Source organism: Stegostoma tigrinum, chromosome 2 (assembly GCF_030684315.1).
Source record: "Stegostoma tigrinum isolate sSteTig4 chromosome 2, sSteTig4.hap1, whole genome shotgun sequence".
Lineage (NCBI taxonomy): Eukaryota > Metazoa > Chordata > Chondrichthyes > Orectolobiformes > Stegostomatidae > Stegostoma > Stegostoma tigrinum.
The window spans coordinates 19,572,646-19,595,250 of NC_081355.1; the positions used below are offsets into that span (position 1 = coordinate 19,572,646).

General features: G+C 41.1%; 1 protein-coding gene across 1 annotated transcript in view; it reads right to left on the minus strand.

Moving 5' to 3' along the window:
- Positions 1-17,578, minus strand: part of LOC125463264 (sodium/hydrogen exchanger 3) — a 113,293-nt gene extending 95,715 nt beyond the window's left edge. The window contains exon 1 of the mRNA XM_048554329.2: positions 17,319-17,578. Within this exon, the coding sequence (XP_048410286.1) occupies positions 17,319-17,556 (238 nt within the window). The 5' untranslated portion in view covers positions 17,557-17,578. The remainder of the gene's footprint in view (positions 1-17,318) is intronic.
- Positions 17,579-22,605: the final 5,027 nt, after the last annotated feature.

Genomic DNA, 22,605 nt, shown 5'->3' on the forward strand with positions numbered 1-22,605 from the left:
TCACTAAGAATATTTCTACTTATGGGGAACACCATAATTTGAGGATGTGAAGACAGTCACCAAGAAATCCAGCAAAAGAAAACAAAAAACAAACTTAAAACGCAAAACAAGAAAGAATTGGGAACTAGCTACAACTGGGACTAGTTGAAGTGGATAATGTGAATGCATGTAACTGATAAAGGATGAGAGGGGTGGGAACGGGGCTACACGAGGCAAAATTAGATGCGGAAAGTTGGAAAGTGTGAAATGCAAAACACCAGTTATTACTGAAAAGACACATTTCCGTGCCAAGTATCTTACACCTCATGCAGGTCTTAAATCCACAGCCCCAATTACAACACACTCAGCATCTTTAATACAAGTTAAAGCCTGATAGGACAAAGCAGTCCCCTTGACTGCCATTTCATCCACCAGTCTAAACATTCACTATTGGTGCACTAAATGCTAAACATGAAACATGGCAGCGGCTCAAAATCAGCAGCACATCCAAAACAGAGACTGTCAATCCATAGATAGTTGGATTTGAACTTTCAATTTTTGATCCAAAGGTGCAAGTGCTCCTACTTGTATTGACATGAGCATGAAGATGATCTGCATCCAACAACAGCAAAACAGTGTCAATATCCTGAGAAGTTCCATGTGGGCTGTGAAAACGTTACATGACATACCCATAATCCTGTGCAACAAGCTCCAAAGGCATTGGCCTATGTAAACAAAGGCTAAAGCAATTTAGGATGCACAAGGAACCAGAATTGGAGAAATATGGAATTCTGTGCATTTGATGGTGATTGGAGACATTGAGAGGGATGACATCTTAGAAAATGTGAAAAAGAGTTGAAGAAAATTTTGAATTTCAAGTGTTGCTGAACCAGAATCTAAAATGTAAGGTAATGAACACAAGCAAATGGGTGAACTGGACTTAGTGCAAGTTGGTATCACTATAAAAAAAAAGTCTTGTATTAACAGGGATGTAGAAAATGGAAGACAAGAAGCTTCCATCTTAGTAAACCTAAACCTACAAATGGATTAAATGTAGCAGAAGAAACCTAAAACACAAAAATGCAACAGGATGCTCAAGCAGACATGATGAGTCAAATGAGTTCAAACTCGAGTGCTCTGGTCAGTATCCGACACCCGCCATCAGAACACAAAGGGAGGCATTCAAAAGCAAAGCAAAACTGAAGAAAGGTTGATCACTTGTATCAGGATCAAGATAAACGATTGGTCAATCACAAACTTTTCTCGCCAAGACAAGGAAAGGGATCAAACATAAAAAGGCAAATCATCATTAACACCAAAATACTGTGGATGCTAGAAATCAAAAGGAAAATGCTGGAGAAACTCAACATGTCTGGCAGCATCTGTGACAGAGAGAGCGCGCGGGAGTGAGAGTGGAAAGCGGAGAGTGAGAGAGAGAAAACTTAAATTGTCATCAAGTTTTTCTGGAATCAATACACAGAAAATACATTTAATTCAGTTGCGTTGGATACAAGATTCTAGAGATGGTTTAAAAATAAATAACCCTGATTACAGTAATAGGGAGAAGCAAGATACAGTTATTCTTAAAAAAGCCTTAAGATTTATTATTTTGTGGTGTTTGGACATTAGTAAATCAATGATGACCAATCTATTTTTTCATTTCCAAATCTAAAGTCAGATTGAAATGAGAATAAGATAAATTTACTCAGAACAATAAAGCACTGAAGAAGCAGATAGTTCACATTTTATTGCAATTTGCACAAGTTAAAAATCGAATACATATACAATTGCTTCCATAACAAAATATGAATCCTGGGTCTTTAACTTCATGCTATTTAAATACTGGATTTCCTAAACAGTGAACTTAAATAAATTAAGCATGTTTGGAAGCCAAGACAAAACAATGCTACCACAAAGTAATTCTAAGGGAAATAATTCATCTAATTTCTCAAAGCTTTTCTCAACATCTAAAAGTCGCAAATCAGAAGTATGATTGATCATTGTCCATTCTGCGTCAGAGTCATACAGCACAGAAACAAACTCTCCTGTCCTCATCCGCACCGACCAGACATGTCAATCCAACTTAGCCCCATATCTCTGTAAATGTTTCCCAGCATGAACCCGTTCAGATGCCTTTTCAACTGCTGTAATTCGAACCACTTTCACTACTTCCTCTGGCAGCTCATTTCCAGACACAACTCCACCTGAAAAAGGTGCCCTTAAAAAAAGGGTCCTTCCTAAGTCTTTCCCTTTTCACTTTAAACCTATGCCCTCTAGTTTTGGGCTCCTGCACCCTTAGAAAGAGGACCTTGGCTACGCACCCTATTCATGCCCCTCATCATTTTGTAAACTTCTGAGATGACCTATCATCATCAGGTGCTCCAGGGATGAAAGCCACAGGCTGTTCAGCCTCTCCCTCTAATTCAAACCATCCAGTCCCAGCGACCGCCTTGTAAATCGTTACTGTACTCCTTCAAGTTTGACAACATCTGCCCTATAGAAGGGCAACCAGAATTGTACATGGTATTCTAAAGTGCCTAACCAATGTTCCCTACAGCCACAACTCCTATACTGACCAATGAAGGAAACTACCTTCCTCACCACCCTGTCTACCCACAACTCCACTTTCAAGGAATCTGCACCCTAAGGTTTCTTTGTTCCACAACGATCAATGATCAAGGCCTTACCATTAAGTGTACAAATCTTGCCCCGATTTGCCTTTCCAAAATGCAGCACCTCACTTATCTACACTTAAACTCCATCTGCCACTCCTCAGTCAACTGGCCATTCTGATCAAGGAACTCTTGCACTGAGGTAACCGCCTCCCCCCGCTCCCCCCCCCCCCCCCTACTATCCAGTACACCACCTATTTGGAAGTCATCTGCAAACTGACTAGCCATGTCTCTAAAGTACATGAGTGCAGCTCCAACAGCCAGGAAACTAAACAGGACAAAGCAGGTAACTTAACTGGGGTTCCCTCAACACAAAAGCTTACATTGCCCCTGGCTGCATTGCACACCATGTTCAAAATGTGCCCAGTAACTAAACAAGTCTGTCAGAACAGCTTCTCCCAAGTCCACAATTCAGAATGCACAAGCAAAGACAAGTGGAAGAAACATCACTGCCCCAAGATCTCAAGTCCCGTTTTACAAAAGTGTGCTTCATGATCATTGTACCAAAATCTTGAAACTCCTTAACTGCACTATAGGGTACTTGTCACCCCAGACTGCAGCAGCTGATTACCTTCAAGGAAACTAGGGATGGACAGTAAATGTCTTTGTTATAGATACTAACATTTTGTCCACGTCTAAAACTAAAACAAAAATTTGAAGCCAACTTTACATTCTCCCAACCAGTCAGCTTAGAAACACACACACAGCAAGATCACAGAAGCTCACCTATTTGATTCCCAGCATTTACTCGTGAATTCTCATGAATGTTTAAGACATTAGAAATAATCACAGTACCTTCAGCTAGAAGAAAAAACACCTCCTTCCTATTCCTATCCAAAATCTAGAAAAGAGAAAAGTGAAATGGTTCTAACGTCTGCATTAATCAACTCTTGGCTTAGTCTAGGATCATTATAAGAACAGTCGCTTTGAAAAAATGCTTGAGTGTGTCAAGCTCGAGGGCCTCTTTCCTGTAAAATGCTTCACAGACCCAAATCCTATCAGCCCCACTCCTAATCACAGCACCCCCAGAGCGCCCGTGCGTGCGCACGCGAGCCCGTGTCCGCGAACACTGAGTTTGAATCTTGACATTGCTGTTTCAAAAAGGAGGTACTGCATGTTACAATGAAGCTGCTTCTCGCTCACTTCTACGTTTTAGTGAGTGAGTTTTCCAAAACGCAGACTTGATAGGAAAAGTTCTAAAACTACCCCAGTTCTTAAGAGGTCAGTACCGTCCTTGAACAGGTGAAAGGTACCTTTTGAACATGGTCTCAAACGGTTTAAAGGAACCGATTGGGATAAACTCAAGGTGCACCTTGGTATCATTACAAGTAATCATAAAACGGTACGTAGAAATTGCATAGACTGATTGAAATCCCTGCGACCCCTGTCAAGGCATTTAAAAATCAAAGTACAAGGATTACTCATTTCTAATATTAATTGATGTCCTTTTCAAATCCAGATGGACAAGCAATGCCAAGACTCTGAAAGCTGAAGTCGGGCAATGGCAGTGTTATTAAAATGATCTTTGTAGCAGGCTGCTTTGAAAAATTGTTGGATTGGTTTTTTTGAAACACAAAAACAATTGAACACCTTTGGAGAGAATTCAAGAACTAATGAGTCACAAGTGACAAATGTACTGCAGTAGTTAGAATCTACCACATCACAAAATGCAAGGCAGCAGTGGTAGCCACCACAATTAAATGATGTCAAAACAAAACAAAAAATCATTAAAACCATTGGCGCTTCTTGGCACAGCGGGCACGTCTGGTCTAGAGATGGAGGTGTTCCCAGTTTAGGTACCACCTGCCACAAGTGTCATAAATGTGCCTGAACAGGTGGATTAAAAATACTTAAAGTCCGACCACAGTCTTTTAGATTAAGCTTCAATTTACACCAAGTCAGATGCCCTTCTAAGGGCATTATGGGCTGATCTAAAGCACACAGACTGCATGGTGCAAGAAGGCAGCTCACCACGAACTTAAAAGGGCAACAGGGAATTCCCTTGAATGCTGGCCAGTTAGCAACTTCTACATTCCACAACTCAATTTTTAAAATAGCAATGGTAAAGAAGAAAAGCCCCACGAACTGTTCCTAACATTAACCAGCAAGAACAGAAGGGGACACAATAAAGACTACGGATTCCTCACTACCACTGTAACCAGCCTCCAGATCAAAACATCATCCTCTGACATTTCCACCACCCAAAACATATTTCCCTCCCCACCCCTGACGGCTTTCTGCAGCAAGTGTTCCTTCTGTGACTCCCTCGTCAGCTCTACACTCCCCACCAATTCCTCCACCACACCCGGTACCTTTCCCTGCAATGACAAGAGGTGCAATGACAAGAGGTGCAACACCTAACCGCTCACCTCTGTCCAAGTCCCTAAACAATCTTTCATATCTGGCAGAGATTCACCTGGGCTTCATCCAACCTGACCTATTGCATCTCTGGTTCCCGTTGTGGTCTTCTCTATAATCAGGGAGACCAAATGCAGACTTGGACCAGTTTGCAGAGCATCTGTGCTCTGCATCTTTCAACCAACCTGACCTTCCAGTTGCAATCTATTTTAATTTCCCCTTCCACCCCCCCGACCCCAATGTCCACCCATGGCCTCCTCCACTGTCAGAGTGAGACCAGATGTAAACTAGAGGAACAGTACAGATATTTTGCCTTGGAAGCATACAGCACAACATTGACCAGCTTCAAAATTCCCACCACCTCCAGCCTTATTCCCTATCTAGCCTCCCCCTCCCTACCTAACTCAACTTGTCCATCTTCCTACTCACCTATCCATTCTGGCCTTCCCACTGATCAATTACAACATCCCCCTACCCACATCCACCAGCCCCAACCCCTCCTATCTATTTCTGGGTTCCCCTCCCCAGGCCTGATGAAGGGTTTCAGCCAAAAGCATTGACTTGCCTGGTCCTCAGATGCTGTCTCACCTGCTGTGCTTTCCAGCCTTACATATATAGACAAAAATGAACTTTTGTTCATTTTGCTTGTATGAAATCTTTGTGTGTTCAAGCTTAAAATAAAAGGAGAAGAAATGGAAATTAAATATTTGATTCATAGTCAGGAAGCTAGTTAATATTGTCAGGATAAATCAGTCAGTCCGTGGGCTGACTAGATATTTTCAAAACAACTTTTTCCACAGGTGTGCTTACGCACTTCTGGAGCAGATGGAATTTGATCTGGGGCCTTCTGGTTCAGTGATATGGACAATATCATTGTTCCACAAAACCACCCACCCCAACCCCTTCAGTAAGCCTTAAAATTACTCCCATTCAAATACAATCACCAACATATCCACATTTAGATGGTCAGGGCATTTTCAGCTCAGGATAAGTGATATTTCAAGTTTTTAAATAATATTATACTCAGGACAAGGATTCAAGAAGTAGCACTGACATCAAATAAAAAAGACAATTCCTACAGGAGGAGACCACCAATAGAGCAAGAACAGTCAATTGTTAACTTTAGTTCTCAGATCAGATAAATTCTAGTCAATGTGTTACCACAGAAAATCCAGTCTAAATTCTGGAAGGACATTCAATCAAGGGCCCATTAAGTGTTGACAGTACAGCTTAGTGAATGTGGTAGCCCGGCGTGTTGACCCAAAATACTTCAGCCTTGTTAAGACAAGCCACCCTATAGACTGTCAAGTTCATTCGGTGGATATTAGAGTACATTCTTTTCATTTGTGGAGAACTGAAGATTCATGGATCATAAGTACAGTCACAGCCATTTTCCTGCATTGTGTTTCTGCTGTTCTTCTAACAAGTCCCCAGCTCTCATTGGCAAGACAACAATCCCCAACTCAGCTCCAGTGGTACCAATAAACCACAGACAGCCAACACTTATCTTAATGTTTATATTAAAAACTAGCAAGTCAAGAAAACAATACAGTTACAAACAGAACCAGTAAAAAAGGTTGGTTCAAGACTTGGAAATAAGCAATGCCGGGCTCCTAACCTCAAAAGCCAAAACATTGTTGTTGTTGTCAAGGTTCTGCACTTGATTTTCATTCTGCTTGGGTCAAATCATGCAGACGTTAGATATGATCGTAGATACTGTGGATTAAACTGTGAAAACAGGGCTTACACCAATTATCAAAGAAACTTTACAGCTCTTGTACATTTAAAATTCCTCAATGTCATTGTTACGATGAAAAATAAAGTCAGTGCCACCTAAGAACATTAAAATAATATTAGGCACAAGGCTGATGCCAAGCCACAGAATTAGATCTTAAAACAAGAAACTAATAGCTTCAAAAAAAAAGGGCGATTTCAATGCATTCATGTTCTGATCTTACAAAGCAGGCTGGATAAATGTACAACTCCACAGAACAAACTAACTCTTCAGTCAAAATGTTCCTGACTAATATTTGCAATTAGTTGCTCAAAAGTAGAAAAGTAACCTAGGCCGTTTGGTATCAACAAAGCAGCTCCTCACAAATCTTTCAGGATGCATACAAGATACAAATTTACCACAAAAAGTGAAATAAACATTCACACGCCCCAATTTTAAATCCATTTCAGCCTTACTGAATAGATAGGATCAAAAAAAAGAGAAATCTTCCAGTTGTAGCATAACCTTGAGCATCCCAAAATGCTCCAAAACTATTTAAGTATTTTGTCACTGCAGTCGCTATTATGTAGGAAGCAGTCAATTTGCCTAACACAAGTGCTAATAAATAGCTATGAGATCAATACCTCATCCCGCCTCCTTGACCTGTCCGTCTTCCCTGGACTGACCTATCCCCTCCCTACCTCCCCACCTATACTCTCTCCACCTATCTTCTTTACTCTCCATCTTCGGTCCGCCTCCCCCTCTCTCCCTATTTATTCCAGTTCCCTCTCCCCATCCCCCTCTCTGATGAAGGGTCTAGGCCCGAAACGTCAGCTTTTGTGCTCCTGAGATGCTGCTTGGCCTGCTCTGTTCATCCAGCTCCACACTGTGTTATCTTGGATTCTCCAGCATCTGCAGTTCCCATAAATCGGTCTCAGGTGTTGATTGAGGGACAAACCATGGCCTTAACATGGAGGAATCAAATCTTCAAACTGCTATGGCAACAGAGGACAGTCAGGTCATCAGTTCAACATATTCTCTGAAAGATGGTGGCTATGATGGTGCAGTAACACTTTAATATTGCAGTGGAAGATCTATCCTGAAATCTGATTTGAACACACAGCCTCCTGTCCAAAGTCCAGTGCCAAGACAAGATTGTTCTATTTTGAATCCAGAAAGCATTATAAAGTTTTTTGATTTGGAGATGTTTACACCTTTCCCATGACCTTCAAAAAAAAAACGCAAAAACAAAAAGTTGCATCCTGTCCCAAAAGGACCACTCTCCTAAACCAGCATAAAGCATTAGAGTGAACCTGAAAATGCATCATGAAAAACAATAGGCAAAAACGCAGTATAATGGACTTATTGCCATTTTTCAACTTTCTCCCACAATTACAGGAAGCTTGAGTCAGTCCTTACAGAGTATTAGGCCAGTGGCTACAAACCAGCCCAAAGTACACTCCAAATACAGGATTCAGGGAAGGAAAGATAAAACAGGAAGCTATAGGCAAGTAAACTTTCTGCCTGACATGGAGTAGAATTGATTAGCAAGGGGATTATGGCTGGACACTTACAAAAACAAAGTAATTGAAAAAGTGTGTGCACGGTTGCACAAGAATTGTGTTTAAACCAATTTGACTTGTCTGAGGATTAACAGGCATTTGGGACCCTGTAGATATACTGTACTTGGATTTCCAAAAGTTAAAGCAGCATATCAAAAAAGGTTATTGCAGACAATAAGAGCTCATGGTACATGAGCAACCGTCATACAGCTACAAGATTGACTGGCTGGAAAAAAAAGGAGCTGCATCTTATTGACAAGTTACGACAAGAAAATTCCTGTTGGGGAATATTCTACATCTTAAACTTTTGACAATCTACAGTGATTTAGACAAGGGGAGAAAGAGCATGCTGACTAAATTGAATGGACAAAGATGGGTAGGAACATATGTTGTAAAGAGGACACAAGAGGTTTGCAGACATGTATAAATAGATTGAACAAATAATCTAGCTGTTGGAATTTAGTACAGGAAAATGTGAAGTTTCGCTTTAGCAGGGAAATTAACAAAAGAGTAATTTAAAATAAAATAAAGATTAGTGCAGAATTCCAAAGTGCTATAGTGCAGGAGTCATAAAAGTTAGTGTATGTAAATATTTTTAAAAATGCTATTCTTGATTAGGAGTATAAATAAGGACGTTACGCCTCATAATATAGAGCATTGGCATAACTATCTCAAATACTATGTGCAGTTTTAGTCTTTTAAAGGAAGGATGGCACCAAATCAAAGATACTGGAGGGGTTGAGGCCAGGAAGTCATGGCATACAATTGAAAACAAGAAGTTTAGAATATGACAGAAGAGACGATGGCTTTTTTCAGTTGTAGAATTCACTTTGAGGAGTTGGACCATAATGGACAATATTCATGGCTACTTCAATAAATGAAGGAACTGAAGGGATATGGTAAATAGAAAATGCATAGAATTATTTATTCATGTGGAAGGAATGCCAAGAAGGGACCAGTAGAAGCAAGTGATTGCATTCAGGAAATAGGTCTATCTGTAAAATTAATTGAGATAAATTGCTCAAATAGAGTGCAAAACTTGAATCCTTCTTGTCCATGTTACATGAGACCTGCAAATATTCACTGCACAGAACATTTGACATTTGAGATTAAAAGTGATTTATGACCCAGTTCCAGTGTCTTATGCATCAATCTTTAAACTAAATAACAATAGATGGTTAGAAATAATGATAGTTAGCATTAAGTCTAAGAGCTCATCATATACCTTGCAAAAGCTTCAATATTTTGAGCTGTCCTATTGAAATCTGAAAGAACAGATCACTGTTCTTTGTGGTGGGAAAGAATGTTTTCATTTCAAGGATGCAAGAGAATATTCTGTACATCAATTAATACAAAATAAAAGCAAAGGAATTAGGATTTTGTACAAAGCATTAACAAGTAAGGACTAACCTATCTTCACACACTTAGGTTCTCAACTTTCACTAATGAGTTCTAATGTTGTGTAGTGTCATCCAACTCCCCTCGTGCAGTATTTATAGTCAGTGATGTGTAGCTCTGTAACAATCACAAGGTTGCTCCAAGTTCCTGAAGTTCTTAAAACAGTAAAACAAAAAATGCAACTCAGGATTTTGCTCCAACTATTCAGAGCTTCGATCAGATCACCTTAAATAATTAGGCCTCAATTTTCAATGATGGATTGCAAAACAACCTCATTAGAGATGGAGGGCAGCAATAGATCACCAAGGCTTTTAAAAAAAGTGAGACCAAGCAATGGTTTTATATGTGCATGAGCATACAAACTCACTAGAGAACTCTCCCACAATGGATACTTACTGCATGATAATTTATTGGGCCATGCACAAACATCTCAGGTTTCATTCTGAATCTACACTAAAATCACCAAACTCAGCTCAATGACCATAGGCATTAGAACTCTTCATAGCTTTTCCTGTTCAATTATCAAAACTCTACATATAGTTTTAATAGCTTCAAATCTCCTCCCACCACAGGTATTTTGTGCCATTACGAAATGTGAGCTTCGAGGCATTAGGTGGCACACGGCTCTGTGCTTGATGCTGGCTGGTTTCATTCTAGGCTTTCCCAATCGGCACCAGGCTATGTGCATGCACACAATACATAGAGAAAAAGGTGGTTTCATTTCTCAGTGCACTTTATGACAATGAATATGCCACACCAATTTAAGCGAGCCTCCGATCCACCCCACCAAGTAGCATTTGCAAAGCAAAGTGCAAGTGCTTACACATGATCGCTGCTCTTTTAAAAAGCTCGTACAATTACATCTGAATGAAGTAGGACAAGTTGAACTTCAAAAATGTTGCAATTCACTGTTGCTTTGAAGATTTTCAAATAAAAGCATACGTATTTCCACAAAATTTAATACTGTCAAAAGCGCAATAAAGGCTATCAAAATTAAACACATAGCACTCAAGACTATAACTCAATGTGACTGATCACCCTCAGCACAAAGTGATCGGGCTGATTAATTGATATTCTATCATTAACACTCGTCTGAAAATATAACACCTGTATCACCACAGTAAAATCAATGAGAGGAATGATTACTACCTAGAAGTTAAGACAACTCACTAAGTATAGTGTTCCTTTATACATCCATTCAATTAGTGGCATTCACCCAAGAGACAGAAGGCTACAGACTTGATTTCTGATCTAGAACTTGAGTGCAAAATCTCAGCTTAAAAGTGTAGAATTCTTTTAATAAAGCACTGGAGAGACAGAGGTGGTATTTTTCAAAGGCAACGCAAACCTATAAACAAAAATGACTAAAGTACTTAGGATGCACAGAATTCAAAAATCAACAAGTTGTTAAAAACTGAAACTTTAAACTTCTTAAACTTTAGTGCTTATGACACTATTTGGAGGTTGTCTCCCATGAAGCATTTAAAAAAAAAACAGCAAAAGTTCTTCAGCTAAAAGGAAAAAGTAACCGCCACCACCACCCCCACCCCGCTCCCCCCAATACAAGGACCTACATGAAATTGTTCCAGAGGGTGGTAATGCAGAAACACTTTGATAAATGTTCGAAAGAGCATATCATGGCTTTTCCTTCCATTAGCGATGGAAAATTTCTCCCTGACATTGTCATTCATTAGTTTGAACCCATATCCTTTAGCCGTACTTTGAATTTTAAATTAAACATCCACATTAATCCTTTCCATGTTATTTGCTGTTTAGCAATACATACACTCACAGTCACTTGGTAATACAGAACCACAGCATTGCCAAAAGACACATTGATGCAAGTTTGTCTATTACTCATCAAGACAGTTTGCAATATACACATTTTACGGTAAACCAATATTTACAATGAGAGCAGAGTATGACTCATTCACTTCACAACCAACCAACCAGCACTCTCCTCTCATAAAATATAGGTTTTTCCCTTAAATGGGTATTCTTGTTCGTGCTCCTCATGAGTGCAAGATAAAATGTTTCAACCTAAAGTATCTTTTTAAAGAATAACTATATTAATAAAAATTAACTAGATGCAACTTCAATGCATTGATATCTAAACTGAAAAAAAAACAAACTTTGCTTCGTCACCAGTTCCTCATGCTCCATTTAAGTATGCACAGAGGAGAAATTGAGCAGTATTGCAATTGGAGGTGAAAAATCTGGTTGGAACATAGTAAAGACTTGCATTACTATTGTACCTTTCCCAAACATAGGATATCCAAAAGTGCTATACAGCTGATAATGAAGTATTTTTGAAGTGCAGTCACTAATGTAGGAAATGTAGTTAGCGACCAGATAATGTGTTTAAGATATTAACCCAGATGCTGCAGTAACTCCTCCCTATACTTCAAATAAACACTGAAGCTTTTTCCTTGCATCTGAATGGAGGGTCCTTCAATATTCCATCTAAAAGCAAGAAAATCATCCATAGGTTATAGAGGGCAAGTGACAAAGGGACAGACTCCCTGTTGTGAAGAGTGATGAAAAAATGGCCTGTCCTCATCACAGTCACTAGACAACACTGGTAAAGTCTTCACCCATGACTGATGGAGAGGCAAAGCTACTTTCACCAGAGTCAAGGCAAATACACTACTTACTGGAACTGACGTACCACCCGAGATAGTAAAATTCATGAAATTTTCAAGCTTAGTTTGCTCCAATTGTGAAGAGGTCAGGATCCAGAGATCAAATAATATTCTACCAACTCACTTCTGGATATTTAATAGCACTGTTGTGGGTGAGACGATTTATTTTAAAAAGTGTGGTGACAATCAGATATCTGTAACACCTTTTATACCATTGTTTAATTAAATTCCATCAAATCGCATCATTTAGTAACAATTTACTACTGTAAATTCAATTACCAAGTTAGATTGAGTAGGCCTGTAACTTAAGTATTACCAACTCATGCAGACAATGTCTCTTGATGTGTACGTCCATCTACTGTTCCCCAAAAAGGAATTGCTGGGCCAATTCCATGGAAACCAATGGTGTTCATGTACCACCTTAGTTTCTACTCTTTGCGTGTCTGCATGTCAGCGTACACTGCAAGCCCCACCTCATTATCCCCCAGATATTGTACAGCATGAATTATCCATCATGAATCACCAAATTAGGCAATCAAGAGGAGGGACCTTGCAGAATTGGCCTTTTTCTCACCTCAAGCACAGGGCAGAGCAACCTCTTTCACCATATCAGTGAAGATTAGCATATTCTCCATAGATCAAGGATCACGCAGAATCAGAGAGAGTCAGAGCAGTACAGCATGGAAACAGGACATTTGGTCCAACTCATCTATGCCAACCAGGTATCCTAAATTAATTTAGTCCTGTTTGCCACCATTTAGCCCATGTCCTTTTAAATCCTTGCTCTTCATGCACCCACCCAATTGCCTTTTAAACGTTGTAATTGTACCAGCTTCCACCACTTCCTCTGCTAGCTGATTCCAAACACACACCATCCTCTGTGTGAAATCATTGTCCCTTGAATCCCATTTAAACCTTTCCTCTGTCACCTTAAACCTACGCCCTCTAGTTTTGGGCTCCTTCACCCTGGGGAGAAAAGACCTTGGCTACTCACCCTGTCCATGCCCCTCATGTTTTTATAAACCTCTATATAAAAAAGGTCACTTTCAACACTCCAGGTAAAATAGTGCAACCTATTCAGCCTCTCCCTATAGCTCAAACCCTCCAATCCTGATAACATGCTTGTACACCTTTTCTGCACCCTTTCAAGTTTCACAAAATCTTTCCAATAGCACGGAGACCAGATTTGAACATAGTATTCCAAAAGTGGCCTGACCAATGTCCTGTCCAGCTGCACCATGACATCTAAACTCCTCCACTCAATGTACTGAACGAAAAAAGAGGAAATGGTACCAAACACCTTCTGCACTATCCTTCTCTATCTGTGACTCCACTTTCAAGCATCAATGAACCTGTACTCCAAGGTCTCTTGCTTCAGCTACACTTGCCAGGATCTTACCATTACGTGTATACTTTGAACTTCTCTGCACAATGTGGCTCATACTCACCAGGCTATGGATTCTCCCGACTGTAGCATTAGGATGAACAGAGAAAAAAAGTTCTAATTAATACCTTGAATTAAAATCCTTCAACAATTTCAATACAGTCAATTATAAACCCAACATATTTCAAAGGATTTTTCCTGGATATAACAATAATTAGTTAGAAGAGAAGTTTGTTTTGAAAAGTTATTTTTATTTATATTTCAAAGCACAAGTATTTTGGGTTTTTGTCCTTGGAAATTAAATCTCATTTGAAACTTGACCCATATTATTTAGCCATTACATCATCTTGGAGTCGAGATCAACCCATCATCATGTTCGCTCCATGGAATGGTCAATTACGCAATTGAGAGACAGAGAGAGAAGGCTGGGGCAGGATTGTTAAATGTTGTACAGACAGTGAATAGTGTAAGCATCTCCTTCATTCATTGAAAATCCATTGTAAAACTGGCTTACAATCCCAAGAAAATCTGCATCCTTGTTTCTCTTGTCGTAGTGTGGGCATTTCATTTGACATCTAAATCTCAGAAATTGTTCCCTGAATATCCAGCGTTGACAGAGTCCAGCACATCAAGATACACTATGTCTTAAAGAGTAATGTAAATGAAAGACAGCGTGGCATATGGTAAGTGGACAGACAACTATGTTGAAACAATTTCTTATTTGAATTTCACTCAGACTTAAACCCACACTAAAATCACCCTAAAGTAATTTTACAAAAAAGCCTTCACAAACGTGCTTCATATACCCTAAACCTCAGTGCAGTCTTTGTGTTTGACATACTGTCTCCAACAAATGTTTTTCCATCATTTTTCAACTTTACTACTATACTCACCTGATCCCAGACTTAACAATCCTACAACAACCAAAGTTTAGGCCCTCTTGTGGCGCAGAGATTGTATCCTTACCCTGGTCCAGCAGGCATGGGTCCTAGTCCCACCTGTTCCAGAGGTGTGTAATAACATTTCAAACAGGTTGATTCGAAAGATAGAAAAAGTTTTAAAAAGAAAAACACAATTCTTAAAGCCAACATTGCAACCTGTAATTCCCTGTGAATATGTCCTTAGCTGTCTCTCTTGCCCCTTGTTTGTCTGCTGCCCTTCATAGTCCACAAACATGCAGAATTAGATTCCAAGCCTGCATGGCTTTTCCTCTTGACCATCCTTCACCCCATCACTGTTCCCATGTTATCAACCTGCTTGCAATATTATGTCTGCCATGTGCTACCATTTTCACCAGGTAAAAATGTTGAGTCTTAGTCCCTCAATACAAACAAACACAGCATCTTTGCCAACAAATCAGTGTCTACTTCAGACTAAACCAAATGGCTTCATGCTTGGTGCCCGATGAATAGAAGCTGATTTTCTGACTCCATATTCTCAACAAAGCTACCCAATTGCATCTTACTAACAATGACCACTTCTACTCATTCTCTGCTGAAACCCCCAGTCATGCCTTAATCACCACCAGACTCTAATATTACAATTACCTCCTGGCCAAACTCCCGGTGTTCCACTTTCAATAAACCTCAGTCCATGAAACAACAAACTTCTTACCTGTTACATGTCCCACAAACGCTTGAAAATTTTATTTTACATTCTACTCTTTAAAATCACCTCAAGAGGTTTGTTCCTCTCTAAATTCTACCAATCTGACTGTACTTTTGGCTATTCTTTCCAATAGCTGTTCCTATAGTCAGCACATTATTCTATCTTGACAGTTAACATTTCCACACCTCCCTTCCTTGTAGTGTCCATAGCTGCACAAGTTTTACTTCTACATCCCCATATATTTCAAACTGCCTTACTTTGCATTACAAATTAATTCTGTCATTGCATAGCAATAACCAAACACAGCACTTCTGCACCAAAAAAGTTACCCAAGTAAATAGGTAGGATGTTGCTTTAAAAATTTTGTTCAAAACAACAAAGTCTTTTCACACAAGGTCTTTTTAAAAATAAACGGCCAGGTACACATGCACAGACAAACAATAATAAACTGTGGAATAGCGCAACAGCTTCCAAGTTCCAATACCTGGGCTAAAGTCAGAATGCAAGCTCATTTGCACTCTTTTCCACAAACACAGTTTCACCCTTAGTTGTCGTTATAACAAAAAGTGACAGAAGACAACCTGCCATTTATTTTAATCTAACCAAATGAAATGTTTGGGACAGGTACCAATACTATTGTGTAAAAGTGTTAGCAGTAACCTTAAAAAAAAATCCCAATAAGGAAACATTCATTATTTCCCTGGTCCTTATAGTAAATCAATTAATCTTGATGAAACATTAAGTTTAGTGCACTACATAAATGTACATTTACTGCACAAAGATTACCCTGAAAGAGAATTTTTAAAAAAACCCCAATGAGTCAAATTTAACATGCAGGTCCCATCACCAGGAGTGTAATTCACAGTAGATATTAACCTGAGGAACAGAAAGTGAAAGGATTTGCATTTATGTGATACTTTCAATGATCTCAAGGTATCTCAAAACATCTTGCAGAAAGTACTCAGGAGTCATCACTATTGCAATGCAGGAAATGAAGCAGCCAACAGAAGCACAGCAATGTCCCACAAATATCATTTTTTTCCCCTTTTATGCAATGTTGGCTGAGAGATAACTGCAGTATCCGAGAGTCCCCACACAATGTGAAAGCAGGCCTTTCAGTCCATCAGATCTGCACCAACTCTGTGAAAGCCATCCCAAACAGACCCATTCCCCAAAACTATGTCTGTAACTCTGCACTTCTCATGGCTAATCCACCTAGACGACACTTCCCTAGGCTCAACAGGCAGTTTAGCATAGCTGATCCACCTAACCTCCACAGCTTTTATGGGAGAAGAGGAGGCACAGGGAGAATATGCAAACACCACACAGGCAAGCTAGAGAGGCTGGAATCAAACCCATGTCCTTGGTGCAATGAGGCAGCAGCGCCAACCACTATGCCATCCAAATATGACCAAAAAACTTGGGATGACTCCACCAATCTTTCCCAAAAAATGTGCCCAATAGCGAGACTGCACCTCCAGCACTGAATTGTCAGCCTAAGGTTTGGTATTAAAATAACAGGAATGCCATGACTAGGTATCAAACAATGGTTTTGAAATAACACTGGTTTAATAGGTCCTTTTTTAAAAAATATACCTGATTTGACAATCCCCTCAGAGCTTTTTGGTGACACTAACCTATTCTGACTCATACTATTCTACGTGCAAAGTCTCCCATCCAGCCCAGGCATCATGCCGATCGATTCCCACAACCCCAAATCCACTTTTTTTGTTTATTTGGCTAGTGATCCAAGCTTCAAATTGACAGCATCACAATAACCTCACGGAAAGGAATCTTTACTGACGAGGTTTGAAGGTGGGAAGCCCTTCTTTCCAACGCCAGTCAAAGGGATTCAGGGCACAGGCACATGCATACTTCACATTCCAGCATAACCAGACTATATCTGCATGTTCCCCGGATCCACAGAGAGAGAGAGAAATACAGGTCCGAAAAAGATGTGTCTTCAGGACGTTTACATTCGTACAATGCCCCATCACTCACCTATTTTACCCAAGCTGGCCACTAGAATCCACAGTGCGATGACATAGGGGGCTTGGACATGTTCCCAGCGAAAGGTGACTATGTGAAAGCTCGTCTCGTTACCCCCGTGAGACTCGCCGTGCTCAGTATCACTGTCCGAGTGTCCTTCATTCGCTGAGCTCAGAGCTACCAGGCAGCACAACAGGACATGAGGGGCTGTCAGCAAAACCCAGCTGACCACGCTCCGATCTCTCCCCATCTTCCCAGCGTGTGTGTGTGTCTGTCTCTCTCCTCAAGCCTTCTGTGAAACCGGTTCCAACTATTTAAACCACCCCTCCCAGCCGCCCTATTTCTAAAAGCGACCAATTAAAGGTGAGGAAGGAGTCAATTTGCAGCTCCCTGCAAACATCAAGGAAGGAGATCTGTATTATCACTGTGTCATATATCTCCAACATCTTGCTTTTGGTATTGAATTACAAAATTAAACAACTCGTGCTTCAAGCTGTCCCCAAAGTGTGCACGCTACCTATGGGTTTCTACGCCGTCCAGTCTAACCTTTCACGACTTTTTTTTCCCCGAATGCTTTCAACTTAATTCAAGTGCTTTGCCAAATGTCCCACTGCAAGTCTGCCACCGTTCTGGTTGAAATACTGGGGGGAAAAAATCCTTGACACTATCGTTCGAATATAAAATGGTTAATATGTTAAGGAAACTATATTTTAAAAATTCTGACGAAAGCCGGAACCTCCAGTTACCAGAAAAAGGTGACAACTCACTGTGAAGCTATTTGAGACAATGAAGGCAACTTTAACCGAAGTTGAATCGAATAAAATGACGGAAGGAAAGCCAACGTGAGATGATCTGGATTAACAACTTTATCTATTGAGCAACTAAATTGTGCAGAATCAGGTGCATCCCGGATTGCCATAACAAAGTGTGGAGCTGGATGAACACAGCAGGCCAAGCAGCATCAGAGGAGCAGGAAGGTTGACGTTTCGGGCCCAGACCCTTCGTCCTAGCATGATTATTTTTGCTGAGTTGCTTGGGGGTGTTTTCCCTCTGATGCAGGAACTGGAAATCTAGAACCATTTCCAAGTCCCGTACCCACGCTCAGGAGGGGCGAGGGAACAGTCATTATGCCTGAGCTTCACAAAGGATGCCACGTAACTTCTCTAGGTGGACTTTTGCAATACAAGAGCCGGAGAAGACCCCCGCCACCCCCCGGATAAGTTCATAAGCACATGATTTTCGAGGCAACAGACGACTGGCAAACAGCAGGAAGCCAATCTCTATTCCCCTGGTCGTCCCAAAGAAGCAAATGTACCCTTTTCAAATCAGAACTGGCCTCTAATAAGCTCTGTGAGTTTCTTAACAATCCTAATTGCTGCTGACAATGGATTGGTGGATTCTCAGGTCCAATCTCCACCACCCCAGCCCTGGTGAAACTCTGAAGAAACAGCATTATGAGACCAGCCACCAGGTAATGCTAGTGTTTTCACATCACCCTTTCCTCATCCATTAAAGCCTCAGCAGGATCTGAATATTTCAGTACATAAAATACATCTCTGCTATTGTTTCTGGAATTTCTTCCCAAAAGTTCTCAACCCCATGATCTCGTTCCCCCCCCCCCCCCCCCCCTTAAAATTGTTTTATTTGTAATCCTTACTTTCAAGGCTGAATGCCTGGACTTTAATGGATTGGTCTGAGCTTACTGCCAAAGTACTGCAGTGGTTTGCCACAGCCTTCCAAAGGATAGCTAATCAGCAAGTTTTCCCACTAGGCATAGTGGGAAGAGTTACAGGCTGACAATCAGCCTGTTTGGGTGGGCTACGAATGCATCTTCCAATAAGTCCTGATGGACTTCTGGCCCAGAACTTGGAACTTCACCCACTGCACCACAAAACATTTTTCCCTCTTTAAGACCCTCATGAAAATTAAGTTTGGACCCCAGAAATTTGTAATTGTCAGTTCTAGTAAATCATGTATCAATGATCTGACCCTATACACTTATGTGATGCTATCAGGCATAGCCCTGGATATGCTTTTGCCTTGCAATTTGTTGAGGGGGGAAAAAATCCACAGTTAAGAAGTTCAGGTTAATAGTCACTTTTACAACCACTGACATAGAAGAATTACAGAATTCAGCCATGTGAGCCAGGTCTGTTGTTTATTATAACCATAACTGATCTCACATCATCCTCAATTCCATTTCCCTGCCTGCTCTCCATAACCCTTCAACCCATTGGTAGTTAAAAATCTGTTTCCTCCTCAAAATTACAGAACATGCCAGCATCCACCATTTTCTGGGATAGTGAATTCCACAGATTCACAATCCTTTGTGAGGAGTACTTTCTTATCTTTCTTTTAAAGCTGCTACTTGTTATCCTAAAACTGTGGCCTCCCATTTTAGATCACCCCACATGAGGAAACATCCTTTCTATGTCTACTTTGTCTAACCCCTTTAGCAATTTATATCTCAATTAGATCTCATCCAATTCTTCTAAGTTCCATAGAGTATAAGTCTAAAATGTTCAAACATCCTTAATTAACAAACTCTCATCTCTGGAATCAACCTAGTGAACTTGCTCTGAACTGTCTCCAACACAACTACACCCTTTCTCAAGTAAGGGGACCAAAATTGCCCACAATACTCTAGGTGTGATCTCACTAATGTCTTGCATAGTTGCAGCAACACTTCCCTATTTTTCTACCCTGTTCCTTTAGCAAGAAAATGGCAAATGCTATTTGCATTCCTTATTACATGCTGTTCCTGCATACTAGTTTTCTATAATTCATGCACAAAGACACTCAGATCCCTCTGCACTGAAGTATTCTGAAGTTTCTCTTCATTTAGATTATCTTGACGTCAAATCCACTTTCCTGTCTGCTCTACACATCTCTTCAAAATATCACCAATTAAAAATCTGTCTCCCACTGTCCCACCAACTGAGAGAACTCACTTACCAGGCATACTTCTGACATTTTGGCCTGGCCCTCCCCCTACCTGGACCCACTACCAATCTGGAACCTAAACCTCATACTTACCATATGTTCCCAATTCCTCTGCCTCCGCCGCATCTGCTCCCATGATAAGACATTCCACTCCCGCACATCCCAGATGTCCAAGTTCTTTAAGGACCGCAACTTTCCCCCCACAGTGATCGAGAACGCCCTTGACCGCGTCTCCCGTATTTCCCACAACACATCCCTCACACCCTGCCCCCGCCACAACCGCCCCAAGAGGATCCCCCTCGTTCTCACACACCACCCTACCAACCTCCGGATACAACGCATTATCCTCCGACACTTCCGCCATTTACAATCCGACCCCACCACCCAAGACATTTTTCCATCCCCTCCCCTGTCAGCTTTCCGGAGAGACCACTCTCTCCGTGACTCCCTTGTTCGCTCCACACTGCCCTCCAACCCCACCACACCCGGCACCTTCCCCTGCAACCGCAGGAAATGCTACACTTGTCCCCACACCTCCTCCCTCACCCCCAAATCAGGCCCCAAGATGACATTCCACATTAAGCAGAGGTTCACCTGCACATCTGCCAATGTGGTACACTGCATCCACTGTACCCGGTGCGGCTTCTCCTACATTGGGGAAACCAAGCGGAGGCTTGGGGACCGCTTTGCAGAACACCTCCGCTCAGTTCGCAACAAACAACTGCACCTCCCAGTCGCAAACCATTTCCACTCCCCCTCCCATTCTTTAGATGACATGTCCATCATGGGCCTCCTGCAGTGCCACAATGATGCCACCCAAAGGTTGCAGGAACAGCAACTCATATTCCGCCTGGGAACCCTGCAGCCATATGGTATCAATGTGGACTTCACCAGTTTCAAAATCTCCCCTTCCCCTACTGCATCCCTAAACCAGCCCAGTTCGTCCCCTCCCCCCACTGCACCACACAACCAGCCCAGCTCTTCCCCCCCACCCACTGCATCCCAAAACCAGTCCAACCTGTCTCTGCCTCCCTAACCGGTTCTTCCTCTCACCCATCCCTTCCTCCCACCCCAAGCCGCACCCCCATCTACCTACTAACCTCATCCCACCTCCTTGACCGGTCCGTCTTCCCTGGACTGACCTATCCCCTCCCTACCTCCCCACCTATCTTCTTTTCTCTCCATCTTCAGTCCACCTCCCCCTCTCTCCCTATTTATTCCAGTTCCCTCTCCCCATCCCCCTCTCTGATGAAGGGTCTAGGCCCGAAACGTCATCTTGTGTGCTCCTGAGATGCTGCTTGGCCTGCTGTGTTCATCCAGCCTCACATTTTATTATTTTACCATATGTACTACCATTTGACAGCTTATCTGCTCTTCTGATTTTCTTCACTCCAACATTGCTAATTGTGACTTTATTAGGCTTTGGACCTATGGAGAGATTACATTGTGAGCAGTGAATAGTAAATTGAAAGGAGTTTGGGCAATTGCTTTGTGAATTATTTCCAACCAGTTTGCAAGTGGAACTCTGAACTTGTGGTTCCTGATCCATTTTGAGCTGGTTATTTTTAAAGTGTGGTTAAAGTTTAAAATCCTTTATCCATCTTCGGGCAGTGACATTTCAGTCATTATTCTGGCCTTTATTTACTGAATTTGTCCTAATGTCTGGCTTCATTTACACCAAGAACTGACAGATTATGTTTATAATTCACAATATTTAAGCTTGAGAGTTTTTGTACATGGGCATACCTCATTGCTGATGAAGTATTGCAACATCAAGGCTTTGCTAAAATAATCAGCTCCATAAACCTACTCAGCCACAAAAGTTTCACAGCCAAACCGAATCTTGCCCTTACCTAATCACTATCATGTGACACCTTTCAGACCAGTGGACACCAATACAATAGATGTCACAGGAAAACAATCGAAAGCAGGTTTAACCCTCCTTAGCCCAAAGGCAGCCATTTCAACAACTCAGCCCCTGGCTCAGTTAGCTCAGTTGAAGCCAATCAGCAACACAATACATTGAATCTGGAATTTTTCCTAATCGGTGGTATTCAGAGTACAGTAACATAATAAACCATCATGTATGTTAATTTTTTGTCACAAAATTACTGTTAAGAGCTTTTTCCCAACTATTAAATGAGTTTATTTGGTGAATTAACCATGTCAAACGAACCATTTCTGTTCCTGACTCTGTGCTGAATTAGCTCATCTCTGTTTGGGGAGCTGTGCATGCTACATTTGGTTTCTAGAGCGTCTAAATTAAAGAGTGATTAACCTCAGGATAAATTGTCTGATGGCCACTTCAGAGATTATGCTGAAGACCTAGAGAGTAGGTGAGATAGCAAGAACTGCA